Source organism: Heterocephalus glaber, unplaced genomic scaffold (assembly GCF_053883595.1).
Source record: "Heterocephalus glaber isolate CG9 unplaced genomic scaffold, H.glaber_assembly_v1.0 deba00001532, whole genome shotgun sequence".
Classification (NCBI taxonomy): domain Eukaryota; kingdom Metazoa; phylum Chordata; class Mammalia; order Rodentia; family Bathyergidae; genus Heterocephalus; species Heterocephalus glaber.
The window spans coordinates 24,082,258-24,095,431 of record NW_028258330.1 but is presented as its reverse complement, the minus strand read 5'-3'; the positions used below and the strand labels follow the sequence as shown (position 1 = coordinate 24,095,431).

The window sequence follows — 13,174 nt, the reverse complement described above, 5'->3', positions numbered from 1 at the left end:
ATTAGCTCAGTGGCACCGCATCTGCCTCACAAGCACAAGGTCCTGAGTTCGATCCCCCATACTGGAAAACAAAAAACAAAAAAGTGGGCCGGGGATTTAGCTCAGTGGTTTCGCCACCTGCTGCGCAAGCAGCAAGGACCCAAGACCGATCCCCAGTACCAAAAAAAAAATGCCACAAGGGGCTGGGGATTTAGCTCAGTGGTTTTGGCGGGCAAGCACAAGGTCCCAAGTTCAATCCCCGGTACCAAAAAAAAAAAAAAAATGCCTCAAACAAATGCAGATATGAAGATGAATACTGAGAAAATTAAGAAAAGTGGGGGAAGTGGCACAGATCTGAAGATAACAGCCTACGTCTACCACAAATAAAAGAAGGCTTAATAAACGTGATTCTTGGGAACCAGTGTTTAACCATACAACTTCATACATAGTCTCCCTTTGACCAGCTGTAAGACAAAGATTAAACCTCACCAGGGAGAGAAAACAAGGAACTCAACAGGGAAAGAAAAAAAAAAAGAAAGTACTGAAGCTGAACTGGGGGTGGGGGTGGGGGGGGTAACAGTAATTTTAAATGAATCTAAATGACACCAGTCAGCAAAAAAAAAAACAAACCCCAAAGATCGAGTAGAATATAGGGATTAAAGACTATGGGTTCTTGGTTGATTTGGACAAAGGTTCAAATTACATCTTTCTCATCTGCAAATGCGAAATGTATCTACCTTACTGGGCATGGTGGTGCACACCTATAATCCCAGCACTTGGGAGGCTGAAACAGGAAGACTACTGTGAGTTTGAGGTCAGCTGGGACTACATAGCCCAAACTACACAGTGAGTTCAAGGCCATCCTGAACTGCATAGCAAGACTTTGTCTCCAAAAAAATGTAGCAGACATCCATGCCCCGTGCTAACAGGCTATAAGTGGCACCTGCTTCTTGCTTCCTATAATTCAGCTGTACTGTTTTATATCAGGAGTCAGCCCAAAGCCCTGTGTGACTCAAATGGGCATGTCAGATGGCAGACTGGGTGAATATAGCCCCACCCCCAATGGCTCCCACCAAAGCCTAAGCTTTGATCTGTGAAGTGGCAGGGCTCTGCTGAGTTACATGCAGCTGAGGTCAGTGTGACCCCAATTAAAATCCTTTCCCCTGAATTATGGCTTCTCACTGACCCAGTGGGTTGCTTGCTAATTACACCCAGTCCCAGTACTGGTCCATTCTATCCAAGCAAGATAAGCAGTGCTTACTCCCTAACAGCCCTGCCTGGTACCATCATGCCAGGTGTTTGGCAGGATTTCACTAGATGCCTTTAAGGCACACCCTGCTCCCTATTCCTTCCCACTGTTGTATTCAATAACTACTGAATACACTTGGAGGCCTTTGTCTTTGTTGCCCAGAGCAGCATTGACCAGGCCCCAAGACCCAGCCTCTCTGTTTCCTTTCCACTCTTTATTCATTTCCCTTATGCTATAGTGGCTCATAGGAGGCCGGGACCTACTGCAGGGGTTCTGGAAACATCCACTTCCCCGTTCCCTATTTAAAAAAAAAAAAAGAGGAGCATACTCACCTCATGAAAGTACCCTAGGAATTAAATCAGGGATGTATTTGAAATGTATTTACATAACCATGTCACACAAATGTCAAAGTAAATGACTACTGTTATTACTAGGAGAGGTGGACAGTTTTTATTTTCCCATTATCAAGACAAGTATTTTGTGTGTGTTTGGTGCTGGGTATAGAACCTAGGGACTGTTTGTGCTAGGTAAGCACTCTACTACTTAACCATACCCCCAGCACTAAGATAAGAACTTAAGGAGGCCACATATTCTAACTTTTTTTCTGGCATATTCCTTTTTTTTATTTGTTTTTTGAGACAGGGTCTTGCTATGTAGTTCAGGCTGATCTCAATTTCACTATGTAGCCCAGGCTGGCCTTGAACTCTCAGCGATCCTCCTGACTCAGCCTCCCAAATGCTGGGATTACAGCTGTGTGCCACCACACCTGGCTTTTTCTGGCTTATTCCTGACCTCATCTCTTGTCTGTGTAAGATTCAGTTTTAATAACCTTGACATGTTTTTTGCCATGTCAGAATTCAGGGACAGTCAGGAAAACTCTTAAAAGGTAAGACAAAAACCTACAGAGAAAGCATATACTGAAAACACCTTTATGAAAAATAACTACCCAGAGTCTAGGGACAGTCAGGAAAACTCTTAAAAGGTAAGACAAAAATCTACAGAGAAAGCATATACTGTAAACACCTTTATGAAAAATAACTACCCAGAGCCTAAAGTTATACCCTTTGATCTAATAATTTCACTCCTAAAAATCACCAAGGAAAAAGATTTGTTAAAGAACACTCAACCTGTTATAAATAAAAAATAAAAATAAATAACAAAAAATTGGCTACAGCCTAAACGTCAAAAGACTGGAATGAAATCAAACTCCAGCAAATTCACAGAGTATGTAGTAGATTAGAGTAACTCAGTGGTAGAGCATTTGCCAAGCATGCACAAGGCCCTGGGTTTAATCCCCAAAACCGCCAAAAAAGAGAAGAAAAAGGATAACATGGCAATTCAAAATAAGTACTTCCAACTGGGCATGGTGGCTCACACCTGTAATCCCAGCACTCAGAAGGCTAAGGAGGCTGCCGCCTGCCTCACAAGTGCAAGGTCCCAAGTTTGATCCCCGGTACCAAAAAAAAAAAAAACAAAAGGAAGAGACTGGCAGCATGAATTTTTAGCTCAGTGGTTCTGCCACCTGCCTTGCAAGAGCAAGGTCCCAAGTTCAATCCCCAGCACAAAAAAAATAAAAAGGCTAAGGAGGATCAAGAGTTTGATGCTGGAGATTTAGCTCAGTGACACCACACCTGCTTCGCAAGTGCAAAGTCCTGAGTTTGATCCCTGGCACTGGAGGAAAAAAAAAGAAAAAAAGATTGAGGCCAGCCTGGGCAATTTAGCAGTGGTGGCAAACCTATGACATGTATGCCAGAGCAGGCTGCCTATCATTGAATGCTCTAAAAGGTTTACCTGCTATATATACTGCTATATAGCAAGATCTTGTCTTAACTAAATAAATTTCTTAGACCCTGTCTTAAATAATCATCTCCAAATTATTACATGATAATGGAGAACACCAAGCATATAGTATTAAATGAAAAAAGGTCAATTACTCACACAGAGAATACATACACACAAAAAGGTGACAGAAATAAACATTCAAATAATGGCTCTCTCTGAATAAAGAAATTATAGGCATTATTATTTCCTACTGGTTTTCTAAATGTTATACAATTAGTACATGTGCAAGTCTAAATCCCAAGCATTGCCCAAAAAAAAAAAGCATATACAGAAACAGAACAAAAAAAAAAAAGAAAAGCCAGAGTCAAGATCTAAGATTAGCCTGCACCACACTGCACTATCCTCACTTAATTTGGGCCAGGGATTTAGCTCAGTGGTTCTGGCGCCTGCCTCACAAGCGCAAGGTCCCAAGTTTGATCCCCAGTACCAAAAAAAAAAAAAAAAGAAAGAAAAAGAAAAGTCAGAAACAGAACATGTTCTATTCTTTGTTGTTTTAAATCAAATTGTAGTTCAATAAAATTGTGGCTGAAATGGCATTTGCCTGCCTTTGGTCTTACACTTCTTAGGATTAAGAACAGCCACTGATGAACGAACAATAGTTTGGCAATAAAGCACTTGCCTCGGATGTGTGAATCCTGGGTTCAATCCACAAAAATAAATGTTAAAATAAAACCAGAACAGTAGTACAATTATGATCCTCAATCAAATCATTTAAAATCTGGATGTGTGGGGTACAAACCGAGAACTTGGAGTTCTGCAGTAGAAGAGGGTGGACACACAGGTCAGAGACTGCTCTTCATGGTCAGACTTGGGGGGGGGGGGCACTGGGGATTGAACTCAGGACCTTGCGCTTGGGAGCCACGCAGCAGAACCACTGAGCTAAATCCCTGGGCCATAGAGACTGCACTTCTTAAACACAGTTTCTTAGAAATGGAAGCAGAGTAGGGTTGAGAGAAGAAAAAGCAGCTTCTGTGTGGCTCTGCAGTCAAGATACAAGCCTGAATATTATTTTTTTTTAATTCTTTTATTGGTACATTTTAGGTATACATTTACATTTATCGTTGGGAACTTGTACCTTTACATGATGTATTGTGGTTCTTATTTTTTCCCCAATCCCCTGCCCTCCCTTTACCCCCTCCACCCCTCCCTATTTACAAAGACTTTGTTTCCATTTTTTCCTTTTCTCATATTTTTTCCTTTCCCTTCTTTCCTTTCCCCTACTCCTCTCACTTCTCCTATCCCTCTGGACCTTTTCTTCCTATTTCACATTATCAGTTATTCATTTTAATCCTTATTTACACTTTCAGTTTCTCACACCAGAGAAACTATCTGGTATTTACACGTTTGTCCTATTTATTTCACTTAAAGAGTATGGCCTCAATGTGCATCCATTTAGTTATAAATGTCTCTAGTTTGTCATTCTTTATGGCTGAGTAGTACTCCATTTTATTAAAAAAAACCCACATCTTCTTTATCCAGTCTCCAACTGATGGGCACTTGGGCTGTTTCCAACAAGCCTGAATATTCTCGAAGTATTTTCATACTTTCCTAGAAAAGTGATTTAGCAGCCTTCTCTTACCTGAGCACAACTGCTCGATCTTTGTCAGATTCAACTGCAGAGACTCATTGATCCAGGCCAGCATGTCATGTCGACTTAGATTATCACTGGTGACTGATGTCGAGTATACATTCACTGCCATCTTCTACAACGTTCAAGGAAAAAGAGAAAGGCTCGTGTGATGGTGAGCACATAAGTGAGAAGTGGAGTTTTCTTGACTCACCTCGAGCAAATCTGTGAGAAATAATTTTTCGGCCTTGCCTTCTTCCCAGAGACACTGGAATTCCATTCATAAAGATGACCCAAATAAACTGCCTAATATCAGCCTAAATTTAGGCCCCATTTTAATGAGACTGACATAAAATTAAACTAGAAGAGCACTCAGGAGGCTGAGGCAGGAGGTTCACCATGAGTTCCAGGCTAGCATGGGCTACATGGTAAGTTCAAGGCTAGCCTGAACTACAGAGTAAGACCCTGTCTCAAAAAAAAAAAAAATGGCCGGGGATTTAGCTCAGTGGTTTTGCCACCTGCTGCACAAGCGCCAAGGACCCAAGTTCGATCCCCAGTACCAAAAAAAAAAAAAAGAGAGAGAGAAAAGAATCCATTGTAGAGTCTTGCTCTCATTACAGTCTGAAAAGGATCATTCTAATTGCCAGTAAAGACAGGAGGGAAGAAAGACAATAGCCAGTAAAGGCAGGCTAATCCAAATCTAAATGAAATCCTTGCGCATGCACCATGAGGACACACTATAAAACAGCAGATTTTCTTTTTTTTTTTTTTTTTTTTTGGCGGTATTGGGGATCAAGCTCAGGAGCTTGCACTTATGAGGCAGGCACAGCACCACTGAGCTAAATCCCTGGCCTTTAAAACAGATTTTATAGTGCCCTTGACACATTAATTTTCTTCATTTCATGGGATGTCAACAATGCCAAAGGGCTGAATGGTGGTATTCACAGCAATCTGGAACAACCATCAGATCCCCATCCTTTGCTCTTCTGTGGTGCTTCATTCCCTCTACCTAGTGATTATTGTATGAATTGGTCTTGACACATCCATATCCTACACAAAGCTGATGCAAACCTCTGTAGCCATAAGTTACAGAATGCAAGAGCCAGAACAGACATAGATCTACTCATCCAACAACTCCTTATGAGGATGGGAGATCAAGGTCTGTAGGGATAAATGACTTAAGAGGTCTGTTCCTCTCTACAGACCACATAGCACTTGACAGTACCTAGCATACAGTGAGCATTAAGTAAATGCTACTTGTTTTCAGGCTGTCAGGACAGTGTTAAAGGGCATGAACAGTACCTATGTAAACTTTTTAGAAAGCAAACCATCATCACTCTTGCACTCCCAAAATCAGCTGAAAAACCCCTATTGTGCAAGAGATAACAAATTAGCTCCTGATTCCACTAGGAAATTAATTCATTTCCAGAGCACTTCATTCAAACCTCTACAATCAGAATTATCACACTGGAGTGGCATTATGTCTTCGTTTCTGAACCATTCCCAGTCTGGATTTGGACCATGAGGTAACCCACTCAGTACAAAGAGCTAGGATTTCAAACCAGGGAGACCTGGGTTTGAAAGTAAGGCCATCCCTCATTAGCTGTGTGACCTTAGTCAAGTTACTAAAATTAGTGTCAGTTACAAGTTAATACAGACTAACTAAAGAGGATCACGGAAAGATTTAAATGATAAGGTACACAAAGTACTTGGGATTACATCAAATATAACAAGTATTAAATACGGTCTAAGGCAGAGACCTCATCTCATTCATCCTAATGTATTCTACTGCTTGAGGCCATGTCTCTCATCAAGATCCACTGCAAGTCCTCAACTTGTCTCAATCTGGATGTTGGGGGTTTTTTGGTTTTTGAGATAGGGTCTCGCTTTGTAGCCCAGGCTGGCCTGGCCTCAAACTCAAGGCAATCCTCCTGCCTCAGCCTCCTGGTGCTGGGATTATAAGCATGTGCCACCATGCCCAGCTTCAATATATTCTTATAGCAGTCAGAATTTCTGAATCACAAACCAGATCAAATGTCTCTGCTGTTTAAAATTTCTAAATGAACAAGTAGATGAAATACATTCTGTATGCAGAATTCTATTATTAGATATCAAGGAGAAACACCCAAACAAAAAAAAAAAACAGTCCCAGTCCTGAATACTTGTAATCTACCTTGGTGACATTCATATATGCATCAGATAGTGTGTGTGTCATGCTATCATAAAATGTAAGCAGCTGGTAAAGCAACGTGTTATACAACACCCCAGTTCAGAAAACATTAATGGCCTTTCATCATCACATAATTTAAAACTCTTTCATTAGCAGTATGTTAATACCTGGTCCCATGTGCTCCACAAACTCTGGAGCTACTAAATACAGTATATGGGATTAGGTACCCTGTGGATGCACAATAAACATCCACTGACTCAATTAATTCGCTCTTCCAGGCCGTCAAAACAGAGCCTCATTCTTAAAGAGTTACAGCTACCACTCACCCTTCCTGATAAAAGTTCCATTGCTAGGTCTCAATGGAAGATCCAAGACTATAACCTAAACCTCACCCTCCCAGGGCTCACTGATCCAGGTTTCAGCCACCATGACAAAGCCTCCTCTTGCCTCCCCAGTTATCTCTCTCTTCCTTAGCAGCTCTCCTAGTGGGCTCTCTAACTCACTTCAACTGAACTCTGGCTGAAGAGCACCCTATTACTCTCAAGATGCCATCCTAAGCCCTATAAGGAGGAGATAAAAGCAAGAAAGAGCTATGTGATGCTGGATAAAACACTTCATCTTGGGCCAGGGATTTAGCTCAGTGGTTTCACCTCCTGCTGCACAAGCACAAGGACTGGAGTTCAATCCCCGCTACCAAAAAAAAAAAGAAAACACTTCATCTTTCTTATCATAAATGGCTCACCTATAAAATGGGTAAACTGCTGTCTTCTACACAAGTAACGGTTAGGAGTAAATAAGAAAATCAATCAAAAAGCATAGCACGCCCCTACCTGCCAGAAACTGTGCTAGGCACTTTGACACACAACAAAGGGAGTGTCTGTTTGAAATATGCTAACTCTGGATCTCTAGGGAAAAGCGGAACATAGAGGTTAAGAGCCTAGACTCTGGCCAGGTGTGATGGTGCATGCCTGTAATCTTAATATTCTGGGAGGCTGGTGCAAGTCAGAACCCAGACAGGACAATTTAGTGAGACCCTATTTCAAAATTTTAAAAGAATTTTAAAAGGGCTGGGGATGTGCATCAGTGAAAAGGCTCTGGTGGGTTCAATTTTCAGTGGCGGGGGACAGAAGGGGAGCCTGGACTCCAGCCTCACAAATAGGGGTTCAGACACTTGTTGGGTAGCATAAGGTAAACAACTCGTTGCTCAAAGTCTTGGACTCCTCAATTGTATAACAAAAATGGGCTGGGGTACCTCAGTAGTACCCTTGCCTAGCAGGCATGAAGCCATGGTTTAGATCCTGAGCACCACAAAAGATGAAATGAACATAACATCGCTTAAAGACTGTGAATATTAAAAGACATTGTAACACATCGATCTTTTAACACAATGTCTGAAAGAGCAAGTGCCGATTAACAAAAGAACTCTCTTTTATTACTACTCTTAGAGACATCCCAACAGAGGTGGATGCCAGGGCCTGGCCTCACTTCCCTGAGGACCCTCATCTCCAAAATAAGGCAGAGGTCAGGCTCTGCCTTGCAGTACCGAGGGCAACTGAGAAGCAGGGACTGGAAAGCACAGATAATATCACTTATATTGTATTACTGGTAACTACAGACATTATTTTGTCCATGTAGTCATCTTATTCCCTTGCTCTCTAGGAAGTAAGTAGACTTACGAAGAGCATTTCTTTACCTTCTTCTGGGTGTATAGTCAGCGCTCAGCACCATGTCTAGCTCCTAGCAAGCATTCACTGCCAGACATCCACCGACGAAAGGAGGAAGTCCAAATAGCTAGCTTTCCCAAGAACCATGCTAAAACCTTTGTGTACTCAGCATTATCGTCCCCATTTTACAGATGCGGAAGCTGAGGCCCAGAGAAGTTAAAGCACCTGCTCCCAAAGTCGTCTAACGGGGAATCAAACTCAGATCTTAATCTAAAACTTGAATCTTATCCATGAGGCAATACTGCTTCCTACACTGTGGGTCCCCAGAGTTCTCCGCAAAACCCATCTCGCCCACACACACCCCTACTGGGTCCAGCTACCCTGGGACCTCCCGCAGCCAGAACGCGAGTTCCACCGCTGCTGCCCAGAAGCCCCCACGCCGCTTATGGGACCCCAACTTCCGGCTCCAGGCCCCACCCCCAGGCGGAGCGGAGCGCGCGCCCCCCTGGCCAGGCCGCGCGCGCCGGGTCACGGCCCCGCCCTTCCCCCCACCTGGCCCGAACCGCACTGCCTGTGAAGGTGCTGCTCGGTACCCGCGCCTGCCCTGCCGAGCCTCACACGGCCGCCCCACTGCCGTCGCCCCAGACCCGCTAGCCGGCTCACCGGCTCTCAAGAGAACCGCGTCCACAGCCCGCGCCCGGCTCCGGTTCCGTCTTCGTCTCGTTCAAACCGCCAGACCCCGCCCGCCCAGCCGCGCGATGACCTCACACGCACCTCCCCCCCGTGACGCACAGACGTATAGACTGGTCAACGCCCACCGGCTCCTTTTATAGAGAGGGTCCGGGCCAGGCGCGGGGGGGCGGGGCCCAGCCGTTGATCGACTGCCGGGTCGAGGGGCGGGCTGGCCAGGCGGCTGGGCACGTAGTATGCTGCAGCCAATGAGCTCCCGCCTCAGGCAGCGTGTGATTCGCCTAGAAGGCCTCGCCTTCTAGTTATAACGTCTCAGTAGCAGTAGCGAAAAGGAAATTGGTTTATAATGAATTTCCACAAAAATGGGTTATTCGGCAAAGACACTTGATATGCGGTTTAGAAAGAGATTTAAAAGTCACCTCAGAAACACGCTTTGTCGGTAGTACTACATGAAGTAGTCGTATTTGTTTATTCCTTCACTGTCTTCCCATTAAGTACACAGAAACAAGCACCTTTTTATTCATGTCCTGGGCTCTTTCCCAGTGCCTCTACCTAGCTTTTGTTTTGGGGGGTTGTTTTGTTTTGTTTGAGATAGGATCTCTGTATGTAGTCCAGGCTAGCCTTGAACTGTGTAGCCCAGGTTGGCCTCAAACTCATGCCAATCCTCCTACCTCAGTCCTAAGTACTGAGATTACAGGCGTGCGCTAGCACGCCCGGCCACCTAGCTTCTCATTACAGCTTTGCTGAGAGAATAAACTTTATAGCCAAGAAAACTGAAGGTCAGAGAGAACAATTGATTTGCTCAGAATCAGAGGTTGATCCAGATTTTGGACTGGTTTTTGTCTAGATACCATTTATTCGTGTATTCAACAAATACTACTTATTTTCCCTAACCAAGCAAGGATTTGATGGTGAACAAAACCAGACACAATCTCTAACCTCTTAAACTTCCAGTCTGGTGGTGAAGGCAAGGAGGACACAGACACAAATCTCTATTTAATCACAAATCAGACTGAATGTTAGGCAAGAGTGGCATGAGGCAGGGTGAGGGCACCTACACTGCATGGAGCAAGGTCTTAGAGGTGTCTTCTAGGCCTCGTGGCACCAGGTTAGGTACTGAAGCTCAGTGAGGCGTTCAGAGAAAGAGGAGGGAGCTGGGCAGAAATGTCTGTTACCCACCGGGAGGCACCTCACTATACCAGCTACCAGTGCACTCTGAGCTTCTCTGGTTTGTGGCTCTCCAAGAGCCTATCACAAGAGATGACCTCACTTCCAGCAGTGTGGGAAGATGTCCCAGAGGTGACACTTATCCTGAAAGGTGAGGAGTTACTTTGGCAAAAGGACTGGGAGAGGAAAGGGCAAGCAAAAAGCAATAGCAAAGATCTCTGTAACCAAGTGATTATAGCAACAGTAGTAATACTAGCAACATAGTGAATTGATACAAACCATCAATAATTAAGTAAAGGGCCGGGGATTTAGCTCAGTGGTTTTGCCGCCTACAGTGCAAGCACAAGGACCTGAGTTCGATCCCCGGTTCCCCCCCCAAAAATAATAATAATCAAGTAAAGATATTCATAATTTCTTCAGAGCGATACTTGATACCCTGATTTTATACAAGAAGACATTAAAGTTCCAACAGACTAAATAAGTTTCATAAGCAGCAAAGCTATTATGTAGGTTCAAATAGTGACTCTACTAGGAATTAGAATTAAATGATATACATAGGCTGGGGGTATAGCTCAAGGATAGAGCACTTGCCTACCATGGGCAAGACCCTGGCTCCGATCTCTAGCACCATGGGGGAAAAAAGATGTGTATAAAATACAGGCCGGGATTTAGCTTAGTGGCACCATGCCTGCCTCACAAGCACAAGGTCCTGAATTTGATCCCTAGTACCAAAAAAATAAAAAATTTTTAAAATAAAATATAGAGCACTCCTAGCACACTATGTGCCCCATAAATGTAATATGAGTCTTTTCTTTTTTTTGGTACTGGGGATTGAACTCAGGACCTTGCACTTTCGAGGCAGGCAGCGGAACCACTGAGCTAAATCCCCAGCCCTTGGGTCTTTTCATTTAATGTCAGTTATCAAATTATGTCCATCAGGGCTGGGGATTTAGCTCAGTGGTTTCGCCGCCTGCCATGCAAGCACAAGGACCAGAGTTCAATCCCCGGTACCAAAAAAATAATAATAATAATAAATTATGTCCATCAGTTGGTGTCAGTATTATGTACAAGCCATTCTGTTTGGGTAAGAGAGGACATTAGTGTGGGGGATGCGATCAGTGAAGAAAGTGAAAGAGCACTTCTAGGGGCCGGGGATTTAGCTCAGTAGTTCTGGCGTCTGCCCTGCAAGCACAAGGTCCCGAGTTCAATCCCCAATACCAAAAAATAAAAATATAAATAAATAAAAAGAAAGAGCACTTCTAACATCAGACTAGAAAATAGACCTGGGTCTGGATATACAGGAGTAGCAGAGGCTACATGAGCAATGGCCTCTAAAATAAAACTTCCCTGCCCTCCCACAACAGTTCCCAGAGAGATAAGAGGTCACATGTCTTGTCCTCCCAAACTAGCCAAGGTTATCTGGGTCAGATTAAGCCTTGACTGTAAAAGCCCAGAGGCTAAGAAGAAAAGAGTATATCTATCTTGCAATAGAAATAGCTTGGGTGATTTTAATTTGGGGGGTTTTGGGTTTTTTTGTTTGTTTGTTTTGCAATGCTTACATAGAACCAAAGGCCTTTCACAAACTAGGCAAGTGCTCAAACACTGAGCTACACCCACCCCTTTAATATGCATCTGTAAGCCACTGGTTTAATATGTAAAATAATCACATTATCACAGAAATTGTGAGTCTTATCTACAAAAATAGAACACTGATTTCAAGACCTGAGTTTTATAATAGTATGACCTTTTTTTTTTTTTTACAATTGTATGACTTTATTGAACTAGAAACAATGGTGTTAGGAGAGCTCAGCTTTAATGAATGAAAACGTGTTAAGGATCTCACAAATTCATAGAAGAGATGATTACAAAAATAGAAAATTATAGCTAGCCATGGTGGTGCATGCCTATTATCCCAGCATTTGGCCACTTTTTTTTTTTTTTTTTTTTGGTACAGGGGATTGAACTTGGGTCCTTACACTTGTGCAGCAGGTGACGAAACCACTGAGCTAAATCCCCGACCCTATCCCAGCATTGGGGAGGCTGAGGCAGGAGGATCGCTGTGAGTTACAGGCCAGCCTGGGCTACATAATGAGTTCAAGACCAGCCCTAACTACATAGTAAGACTTTGTCTCAAAAATTTTAAAAAGGGCCGGGGATTTAGCTCAGTGGTTCCACTGCCTGCCTTGCAAGCACAAGGACCCGAGTTCCATGCCCCATACCAAAAAAATAAAAAATTTAAAAAAATTAAAAAAAAAAAAGAACCCAAGATCAAACCCCGGTACCAATAAATAAATAAATATAATACAGACTCCTTTGTGATGACACAGTTTTCTATCTACACATAGAGAAGGAGAACTCCAACTAGGGAAGTGCTCTCACTCCTACCTTGAAAAGGGGCAAGGACAGCTTCCTAGGAGAGGTGAGAACTGGAGCTCCAACCTAGCAAGGGAAAAAGGTTGTTCCAGGCCGGGGAGGGAACAGCATGTTAGACTCAGTAAACAGTCTCACTGTTCTCTTGCTCAGTGGTTACTCTGTAGGGCAGGTAAGGCAAGGATAGGCTGACTGGGGCTGGCATTTTTGATCTCTAGTTTTCAAGGCTGATTATTTTCCAGCTGGGTCTTATTTTGGGGGAAACACCAACCCAGCCTCCAACCTGTTCTTTCTGCAATGCTAACATGTTCAATAAACGAAGACTCAGAGAACACAGATAGGTTATAAGACTTGAAGCACCACACTTAAAACATTGCTTGTGTATTTCACAGTTAAGTTTTTGTTATGTTTTTTGTTTTGGTAATGGGGGACTGACCCCAGGACACTACCACTAAGATACCTCCTCAGCCTTTTGG

The 13,174-nt window shown here is 43.3% G+C and overlaps 1 protein-coding gene across 3 annotated transcripts in view; it reads right to left on the bottom strand.

Moving 5' to 3' along the window:
• The window catches only part of Mapre1 (microtubule associated protein RP/EB family member 1), a 28,513-nt gene extending 19,242 nt beyond the window's left edge, over positions 1 to 9,271 (bottom strand). The window contains exons 1-2 of one of the 3 annotated variants that reach the window (XM_004867952.4): positions 9,135 to 9,271; positions 4,650 to 4,773 (exon numbers count right to left, since the gene is read on the bottom strand). In XM_004867952.4, the coding sequence (XP_004868009.1) occupies positions 4,650 to 4,770 (121 nt within the window). In that variant the 5' untranslated portion in view covers positions 4,771 to 4,773; positions 9,135 to 9,271. The remainder of the gene's footprint in view (positions 1 to 4,649; positions 4,774 to 9,134) is intronic. The other 2 variants (XM_087188871.1, XM_087188872.1) reach the window with 2 other exon arrangements.
• Positions 9,272 to 13,174: the final 3,903 nt, after the last annotated feature.